This window comes from Polyodon spathula, chromosome 3, assembly GCF_017654505.1.
Source record: "Polyodon spathula isolate WHYD16114869_AA chromosome 3, ASM1765450v1, whole genome shotgun sequence".
Classification (NCBI taxonomy): Eukaryota; Metazoa; Chordata; class Actinopteri; order Acipenseriformes; family Polyodontidae; genus Polyodon; species Polyodon spathula.
In genome coordinates this window covers 68,026,679-68,051,143 of record NC_054536.1, presented here as the reverse complement: position 1 = coordinate 68,051,143, position 24,465 = coordinate 68,026,679, and the positions used below count along the sequence as shown (strand labels likewise).

General features: G+C 36.7%; 1 protein-coding gene across 3 annotated transcripts in view; it reads left to right on the top strand.

The window, feature by feature from the left end:
- LOC121313349 (kinesin-like protein KIF13A) overlaps positions 1-24,465 on the top strand; it is a 121,832-nt gene that overhangs the window by 22,270 nt on the left and 75,097 nt on the right. For all 3 annotated transcript variants that reach the window (XM_041245768.1, XM_041245770.1, XM_041245767.1), the window contains exon 3: positions 16,524-16,536. In XM_041245768.1, the coding sequence (XP_041101702.1) occupies positions 16,524-16,536 (13 nt within the window). The remainder of the gene's footprint in view (positions 1-16,523; positions 16,537-24,465) is intronic.

Below are 24,465 nucleotides of genomic sequence, written 5' to 3'. Positions count from 1 at the left end.
AACAAATGTAATAAATTCAATGACAAACATTTCAATGTTTTCTCAGTGTCATCAATGCGAGTCCACTGTTTGGTGTGCAAGCGGCATCCTGAGGTTTCCATTTGCTCTGTAAGGCCTTGGGAATAACTTTGCATTCATTGCAACTAGAAACCACATTGCCATTAAAGTTGCAACATTTGTCATTTTAATTTATTAAGAGTCTTTTAGTATTTCTAAAGGTATTGAATGTGCCTGACTGTAGCCATTAGTGTATTTCACTTGACCAAACTTTTTAAAATACCATCAAACTCTGTAACATGACTCAGTACCAGGGAAAACAATAAGAACACAGTACAAAACGACTGGCCAGATCCATCCATATCAACATGTTTGTGTGTATTTGTGATGAGCAATAATAACAGTAAAAGGTTTGTGTTAAACTTGGTAAGGGTTTCCCCCTGTTTGTTCACTGTAAAGCTTACAGGGTGTTTAATAAAGCAAGCGACAAAGTACTGTGGTTTTATTTTCTTCTGGTGCTTGGCTGGAATCGAGGCTGTTGCTAGTTAACATTATTACCCTTGTGTTGGAATAAGGAGCTCCCTCTGCGCCATATTTAATAAGAACTTTTGCTGTCAGTCGCAGGTCTGGGAAGAAAAATAAGAAGACTGCAATGCTGCCTCATGGTTGCTCTGGCTTATGGCAGTGAAATTAATGGATTTTGTCTGAAACCTGTATTTTTTATGTATGTTTGTTTTATTACCAGATTCATTGCGGTGTCTGTTCCTACTGTAGCAGACACATTTTCTATATTCTCTCTACCTGATCTAATTTAATACTGTGGGTTCAGTCTTGCGTTAACATAATTGAAAAACAAATGTTTTTAAAACTGAAATGTTACCTGAAAAAAGCTGTCCATATTATTTTCACTCTTGTGTGATGACAACAACATTAAGTTAGAGCATGGATACACAAGTGACAAGTGAGAAGCAGTAGAAGTTTCCAGAACACTTGTACTTGTTTTAGTTAATAGAGGGGAATAAATACCTGTTCCAGCACAGGCAGCTCTTGCCTATGGAAGCTTTGCTACTGCTTCAGTTAAACTATTTTATAATCAATTGGGTTTCCCATATGTAAATGTAGTAAATATTGTTCTGGTTTTAGATTAGGAAATACATTGACAAGGAAAAAATATGCCTATAAGGTTTAGCAGATATTCTGATTAAAATCAAACAGAGAGCAAATAGTCCCGAAACAGCTTAAGGCAAAGCTTTTAATACAAGATTTAATTTTAATATTATATACAGAGGGATGTCTGCTGTGAATTTTAAATCCATTGTTCAATGCTAATCTGAGAGGGTTTCCAATGCAACATATTTGATTGCTTGCAGGTAGACCAAGAGAAGCTACGTTGGTTTAAAAACATTAAAGTCTTGAGAACATTAAGGGTTGCTGGAATATGAAACATGCTTTATAACCTTGATGAAGTCCATAGAGATTAAAGTAATACAGTATTAACTGACATTTCCTTTGTTGTAACAACTGGAAATGTTTAAACTGGCATATTTAGTCTATTTGGAGAATATACAGTAGCTGACAGTCAATGTACTGTAGGTCATTTCAGATCATTTAGTGCTTCCCTTTTACCATAGTGCTTCCAAAACCTAATTACTGGTGTAATTTATAGCTGCTACTACATCCTGATATTTTAATACTTTAATACTTAACACTGAGGAATTCTTATGTTTAAGCTCTGGCACCCTGGTGTAAGCTGGTTTTTAACATGTCTGAACAAGTTGGGTGTCACCAACAATAACCCTTTTTCATTATATAGATTTACTTCTACCATGCAGTTTGGATTAATGTGATGCTGTCTTTTGAAATAGGACTGTGCTTCCTCTGTGGGTGTCTGTGCAGCAATTATGATTGTTGTTTTTTAGGTAACGCTACTGTAAGGTCATCTTGCCCAGTTAGAAACCAGGTTACAATCCAGGAATATGTCATCTTTGTTGAATGTGACTCTGAAGTAGGGCTGTGTTCAAAGGTTCGAAGGTTCGTTCGCTAGCCAGGAATTCGAAGGTAGTTCTGAACCTTCGAAGGTTCGTCAGGCGACATTCACACACAGTCAGGTGTTTTTTCTTTTTTTCTGTTAACAAAAGCCATTTATCATTGTGTGAATACTATAAATCGCACATTAACCATCACACGTGCAAAATTCAATCTTTTGATTTGCATAATGCATATTACTTTAAACAAACGTTGTATTAAAATCCACTACCTAATCATTATACGTAGAAACTCTATATGGCACCGCTGCCTTGCATTGGAACAAGGTGTATTATGGGGGGGGGGAGAGGTGTTATGGTAGAATAAGTATGGAACATACAAAATATACGCCAACACTAATACATTTGTTTTGAAAACTGAGCGCCCCCCCCCCCCCCCCCCCCCCCCCCAGCTCCCCCCCCCCCCCCCCCCCCCCCCCCCCCCCCTTCCAGCTCATGTTATCCAGAGGCAGAACTTAAATTTCTTCATTTGCCAGTTCAACAGCAAAGTGTTGTTTGTATAGCGTGAGCTATACTGAAAAATGTTTCTCAAACCCTCTGCTGTTTTGGGAATTTTTTGTTAAATGCCCAGACGACCAAATTAAAGTTGAATGCAAACTGTGCAAGCGACTCTTGAGGTATCATGGAGGCACAGCCAATCTCCGGGATCACTTTCTCATCATCATCATCTTATTATTATTATTATTATTATTATTATTATTATTATTATTAGTAGTATTATTATACAGTATATTATTAGTATTAGTATCAGTAGTTATTATTATTATTAGTTATTATTGTTATTATTAGTATTAGTATTAAAGTAGTAAAATGTGACTAACTGATAACCTGCTTGGAAAGGTGACTGTTAAGTAAAGCTTTGTTTTGCCCAAGTCAACTGCAGTTCTTTTAATTGGCTGCAATAAGTTGCTGATGCAGTACAATCTTACTGTATATCTCGCATGCAGCATCAGTTACATGTGCATAAACACGTTTAAATTATAAACAATATGATTACTGTTCTAGACAGGTATTATTGAATTACATGTGAATGTTTTATTCCATTTATATGGATTCCCTGTAAGATAATAGGATAACTAGTAGCTATGGTTGACATCACCAGTAAATTATGCAAATTAGTACCCCCATGGAAGGTTTGAACCTTCGTTTGGTAACGTGTTCCAAAATTTCGACGGTCAAAATGTACACTTTGTTACAGCTCTACTGTGAAGTAGATGGCAACCCTGTTATGCAGAGAGCTGTAGGATGGAGGCAGGCTACAATGGTAAAGTTGTAGTGTTTAACTGCAGTAATTGCAGAGCTTGACTTTTAGTACCCATCATGGTATCTGTTTTTGAATTTATTTGTGTCACTTGGGAGGAAACCGCTTGTTTTACAATTATGTTTGGTTTTCTGTATTTTTTCTTTTCAACTAAAACAGTAATTTCCAGACATTCCCTTAAGCACATCATGGAAACTGAAGTGCTCTATGACATTCTCATTCAAATAAACTGTTGGGAGCAGTTCTGAAAACGTCAATGCTGGTTTGCAAAGGGCTAGATTAATCCTTTGTACACACTTTTATTTTTAATATAAAGGGTTGTCAAAGAAGTTCTGTTGTGTGCTCAATGGTCTCATCTTTTGAAAGCAAAGCTTTTAGAATGAGGAAAATATATATATATATATATATATATATATATATATATATATATATATATATATATATATATATATATATATATATATGTGTATATATATAGTATATATATCATGTCTCTTATACACACAATCGTTGTCAATTGCCAGACATAAATATTTACATAAATTACATAAATATTTTGTTTCCCAGAATTTTTATTTTTTAATTGAAAAATGTAATTCTCTTGGATTTCTTAAGACCATTCAGGTGATGATAATGGTGCAGATAATGTTGGGAAGTCAGACACATGTCCCATCATATAGCAAGCCACACTTGGAAACCTTCCTTCCTTAGATACCAGAGATTTATGTTTATATCTTTTCCTTTTTACGTAGTCATGACAGCTAGGCCTGTTTTTGCACATTTTATTCTGCTTTGTACATACTTGTGGTGTATTAGATAACTAATAGAAGGCTGTTAAGCAAAATTTAACCATATAATATTGGTTTTTATTTATATAATGAGGTGTATATCCTAATGACTAGTCCCAAGTCACTCAGTCTAGAACATCTGTTTCCAGTGAATACAAATTGGTTGTAAAATCAGAGCAGAGTTGTAGTTCTGACCTGGAGAGAATCACAGATGATGAGCTTTGTCAGTTAGTGACCCACTGGCCTTAATCCTTCACCAAAATACAGCATGGCTTGTTGGCTTCTTGAGCTCTTGCAGATATAAGTAATCCCTCTAAATACATTAATGACGATACTAAATCAACGATTTGATCTAATTGCAAGGGTTATTCACAGTAATTTAATCTCCAGTGTTTACTGTGCTATGTATTGATTTATTTGGTGTACTAGAAGTAATTATAAGAAAACGTGTGCGTAATAAAGTGTAATTGTGATGGATAAACGTCAGTCATTTGTAGAGATTAACAGAAACAGTATAACACATTTTATGTCTTGACAAGCCCTATTACCGAAAATAGTTAAAGATTATGAGAATTGGATTATGAGAATTGTAAGTGGAATTTAGAAACAGCTGCCATTACAGTTTCAGTAGGACTGACACAGGTTCAATTCGACTAGTCTCCAAGGTGTTTAAATTGTTTTGGAAGGTTATGTGGCAGTGCCTGAAGTATCACCTCTGATTTCAATCAGGCAAGTTGTGGCAAAGTCTGTGCTCTAGAACAGCCCTTGCATATTGGAAAACCTGCCAACCGAGCGCCTACTTTCAGCCCCTTATCAACAGCATGAGGTCTTGCCAATTGTGACAGTCTTACAGCAGGGTTATTCCACATCAAATGTACTTTCTTCTGGATCATCACCACCTCACTGATTTTTATGATGCAAGCACAAGTTTGTATCTGAATCCCTTTTGAGTTCTGGGGTGCTGAAGGGGATGTAATTTCTGGCCTGATGTCCACTCTGAGGGCTCATATCTGTGTAACCATTATCCTGTCATTGCATATGTAATTTTTGTTTTTAGGTAACCTGGAGAAGCTACAGAGGAGGCCATAACTGCTGTGGTTCAGGAGTTCACAAGTACAATATGACATTTGCCTCTTGGCATTAACATGAAATACCTAACAGAGAAGCAGGACTGTGTGTGCAGCGAGTATCAAGATGATATCTAAATACTTTGAAAGAGTTGAGAGATAATATTTGGGAATTTTGTCCAAAACACTTCAAGCTACTTCCATATACTATATCAAAAGAATCTGACGTGGTGAGGTGGGGACCATTGGTCCAATTGATGTGTAACGACCGCACAGTGTTCTTGGAACAGAACCATGCTGCTTTTTTATGTTCTAGATTCCATGTCCAAAATGTATTTACGCAACCAATGAGTCTGTCCTCTGAGGGACCGCTCAAATACACAAGTCTGTTTTTAGCCACAAGTGAATTGTTTCAAAAACCTTGTACTTGTTGCCGCTAAAGAAAAGAAAGTAGGCCTGCCCTTGAGCATCATAAACGGTATGCTAGTTTAGTGATACAGTGCAGGCACAATGAATAGATGGTTGTTCGTGCTCGAAGGCCATCCATGAAAGTGTTAAGGAATTATATTCCTTTTTGGGTTCCAAGTGCTGCTAACAAAGAGGGCATTGTCACTCTACAAAAATTACAGTGCAGAATGACCTAAAATTACTCCACCAGTGCAAAATACAGAGAACAAGAGACTCATTATCATCTTTAGATGATGATAATAAGTTCATTTACACTGTAAAAAATATGAGAGAAGTTCAGAAGTCTTTACGAGTCTGCAGTGTTTATTTCTTATATATTTTAATATGATATATTATGCAACTTAGAACAGTTAAAATAATGTAGCCCAAGCTTTTCTTTGAGAGGTAGCAAGCTTGAAAAAAATACACATAGAGAAGGAGGGAGGGCTCCACAAAATCATAAACACCTGGTCAATTAGGCTGACGTAACATCTGGATTAGACAGTTAGCATGACTCTTAACTGACTGAGAGGGTTTACTTAACAAACCCAGATAATTTGGTGTTAGTGCTGGGATGCATCACTATATCACAGCCTGTGTTAGATGGGCAGGGTTCTGCTTCCAGATTCAAACTGGGAAACTGATTCAGAGCACTACACCCTTTGGTGTTGTCCGAATGATCATTTCTTAAATGCAGTACTGATTTCAGATCTATTTTTGTGTTAGATGCATTCCCTTAAATGACCTCTCTCGAACAACAACACAGTGATTTAATTCTGGTTGAAAATGCTCCTTTTAATGTTTAAACTGGAATTCTTAACTTATGAGTTCAAAAAAACACATTTTCTCAGTTTAGAAACTAAAAAATTATAATAGAAAAGATTATGCATTTTTATTTGACGGTTTGTTGTTTCTATAGAGGCTTTTACTGTTTTCTTTTTGACACTGTTGCTCTAAGCTTTGTAAATAAGTCCTTCTCTTCTACCTCTTGTTAAAATAGAGAGAACATTTTTTTTTTCTCCAGTATCACCAGCATTGAAACCTTTTTTTGTTTTGTTTCCCATATAATGTCATTGTTTCATAGGTTTGTTTTGGGGTTCACGATGTATGGTATTTTATATCTTTCTGTGTACTTGTGCAATAATTTGGTTCCCCTGTCTCTGAATATGATCTGACAATTTAGTGATAATTGGCTTTGTAGCTTGGAGTTTTGGTTGATTTCTAAAGCTAAGGAAGTGGCTAGGGGAAAAAAGTGCTAACAATCAGAGGACAGTAGCAGGCATAGGTTTATTTTCCCTGAGGCATGATTTTAATCTTCAATAGTGAAAGGTGACATACTTAAAATTGCAATTGATAAAGAGAATCATTTAAGGTAGCCATCCTAGGAGCCTTCAAACCAAAATGGGGACTTTGATTTGAGGTATAAGGTAATGATCTGTTGAATGAATAAAAGCTAGAGTTTTAAAGATTTGAAGGAATTAAAAAAAAAATAAATAAATAAATTCTCTGATCTAACCTATTAAGGAAGGGGTTAAGCCACACGTGCAATCTTGTTTTACTTTTATAAAGTATATATTTGTTGTTTTCCCAGATATGCCTATGGTAAATGTGATGACTCATGAACAAGTTGATAGACAGTAATGCTGTTATTCAGGGGTAGAAAGTTTGGTGCTCGAGCCACAGAGAAATGCTACCGCAAGAGATACCGTGGAACTGGAAGCTCAGTAGAAAGGGGAGGTTATTGAAGATTTTATTAGTCTGCTGAATTCCTATGAAAGTATTCGTAACTGGCTATTAGACATGTGAACCGACATTGTATAAAGCAAACTAAAGTATTCCTTTAAAGGATACTCACTCAAGATGGTTAATATTTTCATTTATTTGTGTCATGATCCAAAAAATCTGTTTTAAATTTGACGTGGCCTTGTGGATAGAGAAAGACTATGGCCCTGTCCACACTATGCCTTTAAACTGAATTAGCCTTTTAAACTGGCTTAAAAGTGCTAAATATGGTTAGTGTCAACACTACACAGCATGTAATACCATACTCGAGAACTGACTTGAGACCGCCTCAGGGGGTAGTCTCTTGAGTCCAGTTCTATATTAGATTGCATCAGGTAGTGCGGTTTATCATAAGTGTGGTGCTGTAATACCAAACTACATTTTTGATGTATCCTCCAATATCCCAAAATGCTCTTTTGATATGTTTGGTGAAATACTCAGAACAGGCTCCTGAAGGCAGGGTTGACTGATTAAATCACTTCTGCTTGTGTTTGGACTGACACAGAAAGAGGAGATCGAAGAAAGAAAAGTAAAGTAAAAGAATGACTGGTATGAGAGAGGGATGTTTTTCTCTGGCGTACTCCATCGCTAAATTCTTGTAGTTCACATATTGTACTTCACATTTAGAGGATGCCACAATGACAAATAAGTTGCTCTATTTATGTATTCATTTAAGATTGAGTCATTTAGTTTGGTATGTAACTATTCACAAACCACCATTTCCAACATGCTTAAATTTACATTGTGGAGGTACTGTAGATCTACAACTACGGTACTACAAAAAAATGTCATAATTAAAAATAAAAAAAAATCTCCTGTGTGAAGGACTTGCTATCAGTGTATACTCCGCACTGTGTATTCATTTTTATGCTGACAAAAAAAAAAAATCTTGTCAGGACATCTCTGACAGATCTTTAATAAAATGAAGGGTACAAGAGTAAGGCTCAGTCAAGATATGAAGGTTTGAAGATTTGTTTTGAAATTAACAGGCTTTCCTAAACTCTTCTGGGCTCTCTTAATAAACACATAGATTCAGTGTACACCTTGACATTAAACAAACACAATTTTTCACATATCCAGTGTCTCTAATTGTTTACTGTGTTCTGAAACACCCCTATTTTAGCTTCTGAATAATTTAGGAGTATAAAGATACAAGACGAGCTTCAATATGATGTTCAGGTGACAACATTAAGATCTTTTACAAAACGGGCAACTTGTGGGTTTTATTTTAAATGATTTAACTTTCAGATGAATGATCCATAACATGAGTACAAATATTCATTCTCAGATAGTACAGTGGGGTTTTTTGCTAAGAGAAAAACCTTCAACGTTTATAGAGTTGAAAATTAAGTTAGAAGGTACATACATATATGCAGGTGGACCATTTCAGCTCCGATAACCAAAAGGTTAAAAAGAATTGTCATTGGTTAGAGTAGACCAAGTTTTGCGAGAGTATTTATAGAGGACACTTCACTCTGTGAACTTGGAAGTCCCTGAACAAAAAACCTCAGTCCTTTTTATTTATTTATTTCCCCCCCCAATACATTCCTCAAGCTTCTGTTGAAAGACAGGAATGAACTTGCAAATGAGGTTTAGACTGTGTTACAAAACATTGTTATAAATAGAAAGATGATAACCTAAACACGCATGTTGGCTCATACAGCTATGAGCTGTTTATCTTCCCATTTGCTGCTGCGGAAATTACTTGAGTTTTTCCAAGACTTGTTTGCTAATTCGTGCAACAGAAAGATTGACACTGGGGCAGGTTTTGTCCTAGTTCAGTCTAGCGCTTCAGTGGTGCACTCTGTGTTCATGCTGTAGTAGGCGTGGTATGGTATCCAGTCCACATGGTAAAAGAGTTAATGACTAGTGTTCTTTTCTGACGTTTGTTATATTGCTGAATACAATTATTTTTGTTTAAAAATCTATAAACGAAGGGAACATTTTTGTTGACTTTGTTTTTTTTCACATTGACTTGGAATTTCTTTGTTTGGATTTTGTACCGAGCAGACTTGAATGTTAAGACTTTTTGTTTTCTTTCTTTTTAAAGTGGAATCGGCATTTATCTTATCACGAGAGTTTATTATTATTATTATTATTGTTGTTGTTATTATTATTATTGCTGTTGTTATTTTTTTAACCGCCTGTTTTGTCACATGTAGCATAAAAAAAGGATGTTTATAGGCCATGCTTAGGGGATGAGTAATGATTAACTGTAGTGATTGTGAGAGTAAAATGATTAGAAATGGAACCAGCACACGATTTGTGAGCTAGTTTTTCCCCTAGTCTGTGTTTGTAGCTTTTATTGTTGTTGTGCACTGCTTGGCTGTCTCTGCTGTTCTGTCCCAATGGCAGCGTGCTGGGTTTATTCATTTTTAGAAAGGGAATCAGTGATGCAATTTGATTGCAGTTTTCTAATGTGGTAGTGTGTTGTGAAACTCAGGCAAGAGCATAAAGTGCAGCACTCTGATTGGCTGAAACACTTTACAGCATGGTGATGCAGAGTTGTTGTCGGCATGAGACGGGATGTCTGTGTGGTTCAGTTGTGCGCACCATGTGTTTTCTGGGGGCATGCCTGCTTGACTATACACAAGAAGACAAACCTTGTGAAAATATTCATTACTTAATATATTACTTGATTGTGTGTTAAAAATAGGACACCGCTATGTAGAGGAGAGTATTACCGGGTGTTGGATTCGAGTACTCAGGTACTAAATTGTAATGCTCGAGCGATATATTTCTCGTAAATCCGAAATCAGAAGTTCATTAACCTTGTACAATACAGATATATTCACATCATTCTAGAAGAAAATTAATGGTCTGTGTCTATAGTAATATCTGGTCAACTTTAATTGATTTGTCTTTCCAACTACTATGTTCTGCACTGTAACCCAGCATGGGCATTGCCTTTAAGCCTTTTAGCAAATGTAGCATTTAAGCAATCCCAGCAAGGTGTAGAGTTGGAGTCTGGCATCCTGCTGGCACTTGGGATTTTCAATAAATCATAATGTGTGCACCCCACAGTCCCAACAGAAGGAGGCCACTATGCAAGGTGTGCATGTTTTGAATTGAAAGTAAATGGATACCACTACACTTCTGGGATGGATTGCTCATTAAAACATTTTGCGTGTATTTGATCGATTTTATAATAATCTATTCTGAGATGCCAAGATACACAAGGATGCCGAGACCCCAGTCATTTTCCATTTATTTGTCTGTCCCAGTATTTGTTGCAGGATGATAGTGTTTTGTTTTTTTTTTGTTTTTTATTTTGTTTTGCAATAAGATAATGTATTATGTGGCACAGGCATTAAGAAGCTTTCAAATGAGTTTTAAGTCTGTTTTTAATAATGAAAACCTAGAAGGATTTTATGGCACGCACTACTGTAAAACTCCCGTTCATATAAGAGCCACCAGTGTAACGAAAAAGTTAATGACCGTGAGATATCAAGAGTGTACAGAACAGTATAGGGTTAGTCATTCAATACATTTGTCAGATATAAAAAATATCTGACAAACAATATGTGAGATACAGAGGGATTGGTGAACAGACAGACCCCCCATATCCCCAGAAGCTCAGTAATTTAGATTGTGTATAGACAGTTGGTGCTGTGTAAATGACTCTACAAATGATTGTGATATGGCTATTGTGGAGAGCAAACTTCAATTTCTGACTTGGAATTAGACGAATGGTCACTCTGTCCTCTACAGCAATTTAAAAACCCTTTAGGAGTGAATTTGTGCTTCATATAAACACCTGCCTGGCAGTATGGTTTAAATGGACAGCAAAACAAATAATGACTCATGTATAACACATTATTTTTTAACATCCCCCTGAATGCAAAAAATATACCCTTATCAGTCATTCAAATTAAGCTTTATTTTAATGTCAGATGAGGTTTCCCTATTTGTAATGCCGTTGTAATTATTCTTGTGTGGTATTATGAGAAAAATAAATGTTTCCACATATTAAATAAATAAATAAATAAATAAATAAATAAATAAACCACAGTGCTCAAGTGTCTTCTAAAAACTTAAAATACCAGTTTTAATCCCAGTCCAGTTAATAGTACAAGCATTAGTTTTCTGGTAATTTTATCTTTCAAAGCTGCAGTCCCACCACTGTTCAGTTTTTATAATAGCACACGTTTCCCATTTGACAGTTTAACTGCATTTTTCCATAGTTTACGTCTTCTGTAAACACTTCTGCTATTATCTGAAGCAGGAGGTCAAGTAAGAATCCCCATAAGCTGCACTGCCCCGTAGCTCGGAGGCAAAACAATGGTTTTAGTTTTTCAAATGTCATATTTTCAAAGACTTATTTAAAGCAAGTTCTGTATTGATTTTTTTTTTTTTTTTCCATCCATTAAAGAATATTAAAGTTAACCTCAGGGTTGTATGGGATCGCTTTGTTACATCGAATTTGTAAGAGTTCAGCCGAAGAGCTCATTAGTGCTCTAAACAGAAATCCATCTAACTAATGGTGCATGTTTACTCTTTCCAATAGACCGTAATTGAATGTGATGGACACTAGACTACAGTTCTTGGTATTTGCTAATATTTAGAGCTTCAACTAAGGAAATGCTGTGGTTATTTATAATTTGGGACTACTGATTTACCGCGCTCGGGGAATCGCGGAATTAGGTGTTGGGAACGGAATTAGGCGTTTTGGTAAGAGAATTTTGCAGTGTTGCCTTTTTCACCTCGCAACTTCAGTTTTCTGGGTTTTTCCTTTTCTCTGCACCCAGCCAACTTAATTCATCATGTGACTTACTCATGGTTCTCTGCTGAAACTCAGTAGAGAAAAACATTTTGTGATAATTTATGAGGCTGATAGGATTCTATTCTGCAAATGTTGCTGTCATTCAGTTGATCATGTAGTCGTAAACACGTAGAGAACAAGAAAGCAAAAAAGACAGCAACAAATGCAAAGTACTGCATTCTTCTATACTGAAAAACACAGACCTAAGGGACTGCACTCAAGGTAAATAAGCTAAGTGAATTGCGTTCTTAATTATTGTTAAGTTTATTTATTTACAGCTCTAATCAGCAATGTCAAACCATGACCGTTTCTTAATTTAATTATATTATCTGTTGATGAAGAAACAAGCTCAAAGCTATTTTTCTAGCTATACATTCCTTAAAGGTAATTGATCGCTTTACTATGTAAAGGATTTAGTCACTACACACCGTTTGTTTAAAAAAAAAAAAAAAAACATTCTGTCTGGAGTCACACCTCTTGTTAAATTTAGCAAATTACAAGACAGAAATAAGAAAGAAACAATTGCAAGGATTAATTATGTGTTTAATACTGTGTAGAGCAACAAATCGGTCAACGTGCCTTTTTTTTTTTTTTTTTATCGAAGCCTATTTTATCCTGGGTATTGTAGTGCAAGTAAAACGCTAAACTTACACCCTGTTCACACTTACTGAGTCGGCCTTGGGCGACCTCCAGATTTCCGAGATTGAGCTGGGAAATTTGCAGATGTACATATGGCAGTCTTATTTTTTGCAACAATGTTGGTACTGTACTTATTGCATACGATACAATAAAGGCATGTGTTGACAGTGCAGTCGGTTACTGTGGAAAGAAGCGATCGTGTTGTCTCATGCGTAAATGCAGCAAACAAGGATGTGTACATTACATTAGTCATAGTACAGATTATTATATTAATGGTGACTGAATATATAACGTTGTATGCAATATTTATTAATATTGAGATTTACAATCTTAGTTACAATCTCAAGTGTGTGTGTGTGTATGTGTGTGTGTGTGTATATATATATATATATATATATATATATATAATCTCATACACACAGACAGACAGAGAGCAAGAGCGTGAGAGAGCACAAGTTTTATCGTATCGTTTTTATGAACGCTGTACGATGAAGAAATACTTACCATTCATGACTGACCCAGCATCATCATCGTCAAAAGCGTCGGTGTATTCAGTGCATTCCCCATTGCTATTTAACAGGTCTCCGTAGGTTCCATAAAATCCAAGATCCGTGGTGGGTTTATTTCTGGCCTGCTGCTCAGTATTTCCGAGAGTTCTCGGACAAACTTACAGGTTTTCACCAGAGATAACACGGACATAAATGAGATAGCTGCTTCTGCATCCAGTGCTCAAAGAATATCACAGACATTTGCAGAGCTTTTTGAGATGTTATAGTAATAAAATAATGACGTGTTATTGAGGAGTTTGGTGATAAAATGAGTGATTGGGAGAGTATCTATGTCTTTAAAGAGGTATGTGAAAAATACAGCGAACAAGGGGTGGGGCTTGGCTGGACTGTCCTTTTGCTATTCTGTACATTTTAAACCTGCTTTACTCTGAGGGGGGGAAAAAAAAATTAAAACAGCGCGTGTTAAGATAAATTGGACCTGACACGCCTGACAAGCGCTGAATAAATGGACCGCTAAAGGTTCATTTCTGCATCGTCCCAGCTGCTACCCCTTAAAACCGACATTGTTTTGATCTCCTATGCTTGACCTAGTAGGGGAGTGGTTTGAGCTACATCACCGCACTGACACGTTAAGGCCGGCCCAGGGCCTGCGTTGGGTTCACACACGCAGATAGACCGGCCCTGAGGTGGCATTGGTACTTTAGGCTGCATCAAAAAGCTGGTCTAAATTTCACCCGGCCCAGGGCCGCCTTTTCATTTCTCGAGCGTTCACACATGAGATAAGGCGGCCCTGGGCCGGCCTAAAACACAAGTGTGAACAGGGTGTTAATGTGTGGAGTACTGTTAATAGGATTACTTTCACATGACCTTGTTTCACTGTTACTAAACTGTTTCATATTTTTTGTATTCATTGTTCTGGGGTTGACTTCCTGTCAGTGTCACTGATCTCCACAGTTCCAAGCTTTGCATTTTCTTGACAAATTAAGTAGTTTTTGTTTGTTGTCAGTATTGCCGCCTTGTACTCCTTAGCTTTCATATGAAAGAATTGTTGTCTGCATGTAGTTTTTAGTTGAGGTGCAGACCAGAAGACATTAAATATTAACATTGCTGGCGCTGTGTGTGATGCCAAGGAAATAAACAGTGTCAGCTGTCTCCCTTCACCTCTGCACATGGTTAAAGTTGGATAGACAGCCACTAGCTGCCCCATGACAGCATTGCTTTAATAGGACCATCTCCTGTTGCACTTTCCACATAGTGTGAATGAAGATATAGAAAGGCCATATGCAAAATACACTATTACAGAGGAAAGCTCTGTCAGATATGTTTCTGCTAGATTAAATTTAAAGGAAATCTTATTTTCAACTGGTATTATCTAGAGTCGAATAGTAGCCATTCTGTTTGGTCTGCCAAAAAAGCAGCATTATTATTTATGGTGTTACTAGTTAATATAGTATAATTCAAGGAGAAATGTGAATCTTATTACAAAATTCTAATTTCTCTATATCTGTCTCTAGAACTCCAAAACCTAGGTACAGTACCCCTTGATGGTTAGGTTAATAAAAGGTGGATAAATGAAAAATCAAGTTGGTTAATGCCGAGCACAAACGGTTATTGTATGCTATACAATGCAGTAACTTACATATTCATATTCATTTGTTATTCACATCATGCATGTTGATTAACCAATATCCAGCCAGGATAAACCAAAGCTGGTTTTAGTGTTTTTTTTTTTTTTAAAAGAGAATTTCACAGTACAAAGGACTCCACCTGGATTGCTTCCACTTGAGGTTAAACCTGGGGTAACGATGGATGGGTGGCTGGTGAAATTGAACGCAATTCCACAGAGCTGAATATTTTACAATAAAATCCAGCTGTGGACCTAAGAGTATATCGGTCTTATGTCTTTATATGTGATTTACGTCACCTACCAGCCCTGCTGCTATCTTCCACTGTGCATGCTACACTCTCCCCTGCCAGCCTCAAGTCCGCCCCAGGCGCATCTGCGTGTGTGTGTGTGTGTGTGTGTGTGTGTGTGTGTGTGTGTGTGTGTGTGTATATGTGTGTATGTGTGTGTGTGTGTGTGTATATGTATATATATATATATGTGTGTGTGTGTGTGTGTGTGTGTGTGTGTGTGTGTGTGTGTATATATATATAAAATGTGTGTGTACATTTACGACGGACACGCACAGAAAAATAGGAACACTGTTTATTTCAGTCTGTTTCGCTATGCAGTGTGAAAGCCTGCATCTTACAGTATTAGTACAGTATAGAAAATAGCTTTTTTTTTAAATGATTTAATAATATAGGGTTGAAGAACAGAACTGGCTAAATCTAGGACGTACTTACAGGAATGATAAACAAGCAAGAGTATTTATGCACTACATTGCTGAGGTAGAAAGAAGGCAGCTGCAAGAGAAAATAAAAGGTGCTAAGTTCCTGTCAGTGATGTCAGATGGTTCAACCAATAGCACTGTTATAGAAGAGGAGCTAGTATATGTATGATTCTGTCAGAAAGGGCTGGTAACTGCAGTCTGTGGAGAGGGCAGATGCCCAACCCGTCTCAAAAGCTATATCTTCACTCATGAGGCAGATTGTTTAAGACCCTGTTGAGGCTGCTCATAAACATTTCTTGTTTTTGTATTTTCTTTTGTCGTTGTCACCCCCCTGAACGATGTTGGCTGGTAAAATGTATGTGTGGATTTTTCCATCCACAAGCCATGGTGACTACTGGATTGAAAAGTTCATTTCAAGCCCTGCTTTAGGAGTGTGTACAGTATTTCCCAGTTTGCACCAACCTGTGTCTCATAATGGTGGACCCTCTTCCTCATTTTAATGATGAAATTGTTATAGATTCCTTCTCCCATATTTGTGGGTCAAAATGCATGAGAACATGTATCATTCAGGAAGCTTAATTTTAAATGTTATGTAAACTGTTAAGAGTTGGGGCTACTAGGTCAGTATTTTGGAACCATTTGAGTACTAATAAAACAAGTAATTATTTCAGTGGTAAGGAATCATGTGTTTGTCATTGAAGAAAAGTGATTCAAAGAAGAGAATAGACATTCATGTGAATGCCTGTGAAATGTATCTGCCAACAAGCGAAATACTCTGTTGTTCATGTATCTTTTTTTTCTCTTCTCTTTTCCATGGTGGTCCTGTTTGTTATTATTCTTCGACTCTCATAATTGTCATGCTTGATGGTGGTCCTCGTTTCTCGTTCAAGAAAACAAACCAAGGTATGTATACTGTTACTGTGCACATAGACAGCTTGCACTTATGTCAAAACTTGCAGGATTAGGGAGTCTCGGTACAAGGATAAATGTTTATGTTGTCCTTAGGTTTAAATAGAGGGGGAGGGTAATTAGATTGACTTTACCTTATTTGATAATGATTCAGGTTTCAGAGAATACAGTTCACAAAGTGGATTATTGCTTATTATTCCAAAAACAATTTTAGTTTAAATGTGCTCTGTGTATTCTCGTTATTTAAGCTTGAATCTGTTTGAGTTTAATTCCTTTTTTGTCTATTATATCTGCCCCCCAGCACACACACACCACACTCAAAGCCTTAAAGCATTCTCAAATAACCACTGACTTTTATAATCACCTCAGCATTTCTTATTGTGACCCATTGTGTACTGTGTACTCTCCATTTAAATGCAATAGTTTTATTTATATATATTCTTACAAACTGTAAAGCACTGCAGTGCTGGCAGCGGCTGACTTGGCTAACAGAAAGCATTTTAAGGGTTCTTTTGTTCACACACTGATGGCCAGATACAAGGGAAATATATGCAAAGCTCAAGAATAAAGCAAAGTAAACTGCCTCAGATAATAAAAATAACTTTACAGGAACATCTCACTTTAAATTTAGTGCACAGTATTGCTTTGGAAACAGTATATATCTTGAGAAAATAAATACTTTTTGTAACCAGGTAACCAGTGGACTGCACTCTTTCAAATCTGTGCCTTTTGGCTCACAGTAGAGCGCCACAAGCGACCAAGTGGTAAATTACAGTGGTCCCAATTGACTTTTTTCTTTTTTTTCTTGAGGGTCAGGAGGTTTCAGCATATAAATCCAGACAGCAGTTTCACAACAATGAAAATACGCTGCTTTTTGTTTTTGTTACTTTTTAGATGCTGGGTATAGGTCATTAATTGAAATTACTACCTTTTTAAAACTGATTGGCTAGGCTGAGTCCTCTGATTTGGTTAAGAGTAAAAATCTCACTGCAGTGTACTGCTGATGAGGTAGGTCCTTAACCTTTTCTCACTACTGGAATTATTTATCTGGTTGTTTATTATTCAAACACTAATAAAAAATAGACAATCATATTTAATTTCCATCCTAATTCACTTTCCTTGGTTGTCTTATTTTTGTGTTTTAAGGTAAACTCTGTCTGTTTATTATTCAGATGACATGAAAACATTCATAAAATCACTGAAAGTTCACAAACATGGCCTGTATAAAATTGCAGTGCACAATTAATGGGGACTTCAGCTTTCAGTAGCAGTATCGCATCTTGCCGAGTCAACACCCTGGTTTGAACGATCACCCCACCTCAACTTTTAGCTGAAAGTCACATTTTCACCATTAATTTCCGGTTTTTAATAGCCATGCACAAATAAAGGGGAAAATTCGCGGTTCACGAGAAATAGAAAAAACTGCCTAGAAGTAGAAGCAGTGGAGTTCGGCAGTTTCGGATCGGATATCTTTTTTTTTTTTTTTTTTTTTTTTTTTTAAGACACTGCAAGAACTTGTAACTCAGGGACCATTTTTTTGTATTGAACATTTTAAAGCTATGATCGTGGTCATAGCCAGTTGCTCTCGCCAGGTGGAGCTGTAGATAACCACGCTGCTGCATACTCACGATGTGAGTGTAAGACCTGGTCCATCAGTCTTTGAAAGGCAGCATATAGCCCAAACGGCTGGTTATAAAATGGAACAGACCATCTGGAGCAGAAAATGTTTTCCCTGTGATGTTCAGACGTCAGAAAATGGCCTGCTTTACTAGATCCTATAGGGTGGCTTCAATCAAACATGGCTCTAACTGGCCAGCCCGGAACTCCTGAGGCCATGGTAGCAGACTGCTCAAACGCAACCAGGTATGCCTCCGGGTCATGCTCTGCCATCATTTTTTTGTGCCCTCGTCTTCGGGGCTGTCGTCACAGGTCCTGTCGATGAGCTTGACCTCATTGTAATTCCGACCCTCTCAATCCGAACTGTGTACCTCTCCTTGACCGCTGGCTTCGTACTCGATTCACAGCTGTATTCTACTCTTCTCTCAATCAAGTTGGTATCCTTTTTGTCACAGGGCCAGTATCATCTTGGAAACCATTAGAGGTATTGACTTCATAGTTGCAGGGTTTTAAATTCTGCTTGCTTAATGTATTGGTGACCATGACATTAAGCTCTGACCTAATATGGCTGCCACATTGAGGTCATGTGACTTAAGTTTCTGCTATATAGATAATGTTACGGGCAGTGTTGTGCTGATCTGGTGTTCTGTGATGCAATGCGTTACAGATTTTGCCTTGTCCCCCGTTGGTGAGAGGTTAAAAGCTCTAAAACGATGCAGTCGAATGCATTGTGGTTAAGACGCTCGTTTGTTGTGCGCATAATTGCCAGTTTGCACCCAACCTCAGCCCTGTTACATATAGTACACTTTCAGTTGTTCTTACTCTCTTGCTACCCTTGTGTCCTTTTAAGTGACATTTTATATTTGGAATTCCATTTGAAGGGACCACATCCTCTCTTCCACCTGATGTCAGCATTTTTTTTTTCATGCATTCATCTTTGTTGGGTTTTTGTGTTTGTTTGTTTTACACAGTAATGTAAAATGTGTAGTATAAATAAACTTATTCAAGTCTTCAATCTAATGAGTAAATCTGAAGGTTAATTTTAAACTGAAAAGATTTAATAAATTGGTTGCTAATGAGTTTGTAGCAGTGTTTAATTTCCCTTTCACCAAAATGGTGCAAATTGTAGTTTGATGGGAGTAATTTTATTTATTTTATTTGAAAAAATTTGTGATTTCAGTACTAAGAGCCAGCTTTACTATATGTAAATAATCCTAGTACACTCAATATATAAACTTTATCCTTTTGAAGTGAATTCTTCACATGATTTGTAAAAGTTAACACCAAAACTTCACCTAGTGATACAAATTTATAAAATGATACACAATAGAATTTAATTAAATTTTTATTGTCATGCAAATTATCAACATTTTTTTTAGATGTATCATTGTTTGGCCTTGTAATATAATGCCTCGGAGAGTTGAAATGCAGTACTTGGCAGTGGGGGTTAGAAAGAGGTTTCTGGCTAGCTGGGCCCTTGTTGGAGTAATTCTGAGGGACTGTTGTTTCCTGCCTCTGAGCTCTACACTGTAGGCCTAGGCTGCACACAGTGCTTTTCCTGGGACTAGTGACATAACACCACTAGCCTCTGTATTAAGGTTGTTTGTACTGGGCACACATTACCTTGGAAAGTTTAAAAAAAAAAAAAAAAAAAAAAAAAAAGCTAGTTCTAAATCCATGTCAAGTTAGAGATGTGATTTTGAAGTTAGTCATAGTTCTCTTGTTTAATAAAGTGTAAGCATGAAATGCAAAATACTAAGTCCTTGGTTGATTCTGTGTACTGTTGTCATTTCCTCAAATCTAAACCAAACAGAATTTTGTAGCTCGTAGTTTGTGATCTGCATATCCCTGCTACAGTGATGTATTTTGGGGGCTCAAATCAGTCACTCTTCCTTATATTTTAAGATATATTTAAAACGTGGTATTAATTTAATAGAACTATTAAAATCAAATGCGTTTTGACTTGTAATTGGTTGGGGCAATAAAAGCGGTATATTAGAAACCAGTCATTTTGATGTATTTAAACTTTGCATGAACATTTTGTAAAGATATTTAACATATACATGTAGTTCAAACCATCTTGTATATTATGTTTTATTTAACAAACCTTTGATGTAGCTCGCACAACATGAAAAGCGTTCAGTGTCACGGTTTGTTTTTTCAAGTTGTTGTTCACGGGAGATTTTTATTTCTAGTAAATTCTTTAAATTGGAGTTCAGTCTATCAGTTGAGTACCTCAGGACAAACGGGACAGATTGCAAGGTTTAAGGCTTTTTTTGTTTGTTTGTTAAAACAAAATTTTGCTTTACTAGGTGGAGAATGAAATAAAATGCACTTGTCATTGTATTTCAGAGAGCCCTTGGCAACAAGTCAAGATTCCCTGTCCACAGCCACTCTACTTGTAAACCATTGAATTATCCTAAATAAATAAACAGCATAGAACAGGCACTGCTGAGATTGGTGATGGATGTACAGCGCTTCTGAACAATGATCTGCTGGGTCCCCACTTTAATTTATTGTCTCCTGTAGTTTATGAATTGAGTGCTTTTTAACAACCATTGATTATGCAGTCTTCTCCTAGAACACATCATGGTTCTTGAATGTAATTTCGCAGCTTCATAATGGATAACTCTGCAGATGCTTAATTCCTGGTTCTAATTGCGCATTATCAGGGCTCTACGCTAACTGTTTTTCTTGGGCGCAGATAAAAAAAAAAAAAAATGTAGGCACACATTTGAAAAAAAAAAAAATGAAGCAATCTCCACTGGATATTTATTTAAAATAGAAAGGACTGCAATTCCCATATTGAGCATGTAAGTGGACATTATTTCCTTTTTATTGTCTTTATTATTTTAATGTGAAGTAATATTCATGAAAGTAGTATTGATTGATGTTCAGTTCAAATTGGGCTTTTCTTTGTTCTGGTGCAGCAAATTGCCAAACCCTGTGTGGCAGAGCACAGCTCTGCTCTTTAGAAATTGGCAGGGATGGGGTTAAATTCCCCTACCTGCCTTGGTTCATTGTGTTCAGGTGGCTGGGGTTGATTAGATGATTAGTTTAATTAACGATCAATCAGCGCCCAGCCACCTGACATAAAAGGAGGCCTCTGCTTTTTATTTAGGAGGAGGGAGTTGAGGAAGCAGGTTGGTGTTTTGGTGTTTGTGATTTTTGAATGTTTTGAATGTTTTGAATGTTTTGAATGTTTTGAATGTTTTGAATCCAGTGAAGGCATTGCCCAGCCTGGAAACCTTTATTTTTGTGAGTGTATTTTTGCTTTATTTTGTTTATTTTGTGTTTAAATTGCTTTGTTTTGGCCCTTGTGCCCTTTCATTTTTGTGTTTATAATAAAATAGTTATTTTTTTGAACTCCAGACTGTCTCTGGGCCTCTATCCACTCACCAGCCTGCCACACCCTGTTATAGTGAACACCCTGATATAACGAACATTTCTCCAGGTCCCAAGGGGGTTCGTTAGAGTGAAGTTACCCTGTATATATAATTTTACTATGAGATGCATGAATGAAAATGTGCTTTATTATTATTATTATTATTATTATTATTATTATTATTATTATTTATTATTATGCTTTCAAACCAGAATGGCTGGGGAAGATTGTTGTTATTGTAAATGATGATGATGATGATGATGATGATGATGCTGATGATGATTGATTATTATTATTCCCAAGACTTCTAACTGCTCTTGCTCGAACGCCATGTAACCAGTCAACATCAAACTTGGCAGGTATCATCCCGGGATGAATACAATTCAGATTTAAAAGAATTGTGCTTTTGCATCAACCAAGATGGCGGCATGACTCATTTTTAAAAAAAACTTTCAAACTCTTCTTGGGAACCGGTGAAGCGATTGATCTGAAATTTGGCATATGTCATCAACAACCAAACCCTCTTCAAGTTTGGCAAGCATAAGTTACTGCTATAAATTTTTATATCAAAATGGCTGCCATCAAATTCGCCGAAACAATTTCCCAAACATCAAACTGCTTCTGTTTGAAAGCCGTTTAACCAACTAACTCTGAACTTGGTAGGCATCATCCTGGGGACAACGGACAAGATGGCCACCAGACCTACATTTTCTTCTTAAATTTAAAACCGCTTCAGTTGAAAAACGGTGTATTTGATTAACTCCAAAGTTAACAAGCATCTTCCCTTTGTCAATACAGTTGACTTTTTCAAAAATGGTGTTTGTGCGTAAACCAATATGGCCCCAACATGATGCATTTCTTTAAAAACCTTTAAAAATCATTGGTCAAATGTAAAACTAGCTTCTACCTCCTTACAGAGTGCAGATAGGTTAATGGTTATTAAGGTTATCATCTCTAGTCTATGTAGTTTTTATAGTTGTCTGTCCCGTCTTTGTTTCGCTCTGAATGGCTAGGGGTCACTGTCGGTCAACTCAACGGTCCATTAATACAGTGGGAGGCAAATTGTGGTCGCCCGACATCACAATACAGATGCAATATGACGTTGCAAACATAAACATACCGCGGCTTAAAATCACCCCACAGGAATAGAAAAAACACTAGTCAACCACCAGATGGTGCAAGGGTGCAAAATAAATATAAAATGCGCCTCTTTAGTGTGACATCAACTAGCGACTAATCTGTATGGCCAAGATAATCAATGCGTTTTAAAACCTCTGTAAATTTAATTGTAATAGGTGTTTTTTTTTTTTTTTTTTTTTTGTTTTTTTTAAGAGGAAACAGCATGGTCTAGTGTTTTACTCCAAACACCATTCAGAAACTTTCCGAGAGAGAAAGCTGCAGTCTCGGTCAATTTCCTGTATTACAGATCCCGACAAAATAAACAACGCAATCTTTTGTATGAATCAATTTGTGAACATATTATTAATAAGGTAGCCTAAAGGCCTTGGAAACACTTACATGTTGGCTGTGCATCGTGAGTTCAACGCACAAGCACCGACTGCAGCATTACTTTACAACAAATATGCATTTGAGTCATGGGTCACAAATAAGTTTATAAAGCTTCTTTTGAATTACAGAAAAGGGACTGGATAATTGCTCCTGGCAAAGTGCCAGTGAGTCACAATGTGGAAATAGATCTGCTTCAGTTGTTTTGTTTGTATTCATTGCTTCCAAAAGCTGGGGTATATCTTCCAACTTGTTCTTTTACTTTTCTTTACAGTGAGTGGGAAGTTTTCTATCTTACCTGTTCATTTAGAGGCTGACATGCTGTCACAGTTGGAAACGTACTCACAAGAGATGCTGATGTCAGCACATAACCCATCTCCTATTGTTTTGAAGACTTGTGTACATTTCAACATTGCATGCCAAAAAAACTCAAACGGGTTTGAATGTTGATGCGTAGCACTTTAGATATTACGGATGAGATTACTAGGCAGTCCTGTACACTGAGAAGGTGTTTTTGGATTAACCTGGCTGTGTTCTCTTTTTAAAACCATATATGGTTAGTGTTGGATCCACAAGTGCCAATTTAGTGTGAGGTGAGATGAAGCAGTCATCACTGCTCAAGATTAGGCTTCCTCAGTTTTGTTTCCTTGGTGAAATACCAGTCTATTTGTAAAAGCCATTGTTATGTGTGTGACCTGTTCTAGTAAGACCAGAACAAAACGAAGAGCTGAAACCAATTGGTTTATGCCTACTGAGCACCAACCACACTTTCCTTAGACTTTTGAAACCTGAAAATTATAAGATATATGAGGATTTCCAAAAAATCTGTTGTGAGAGTGTGTTACACTACTTCAGACTGCTTTCAACACCACATGCAGTTCCTTAGGAAACAGGGGCTGCTGGGAGTTTACTAGACCACCAAGAGATCGGATTCATTAATCCGTATTACTTTATTGACTTGTGGCAGAGTAATTAAAAAGTAAATATTATTCATTAGTGCTCTGTTTTAATTGCTTTTTAAATTTGATTAGATTTCGAGAATGCAAAATATCTAATAAATTGTTGGAGTGCACCAATACTTCCTCTAGAAGCAAAAGTGTGAAAACTGTCTGCCCTAGCTTTTAAGATAACCACCTTAAAATACTGAAGGGTTATAAGACAGTGAGTGTCTGTTTGAAATTCTGTACAGTTCAGTTAACAAAGGTTGGAAAGTCAGAGCACAAAATTAAGGGGGGGGGGGGGTCATACGAACATTCTTTTGTAACTGGAAAAGATGTTCAAATTTAATGGAAATATTTTTACTTCATATCTTGGAAGTAGGTGGTTGCAACCTGCTGTTGCTTTTTCTCCATAAACCCACTCAAAAATGGCACTCAGGTGGGATTTCATATGAAAAGACTAATAACTCAAACACT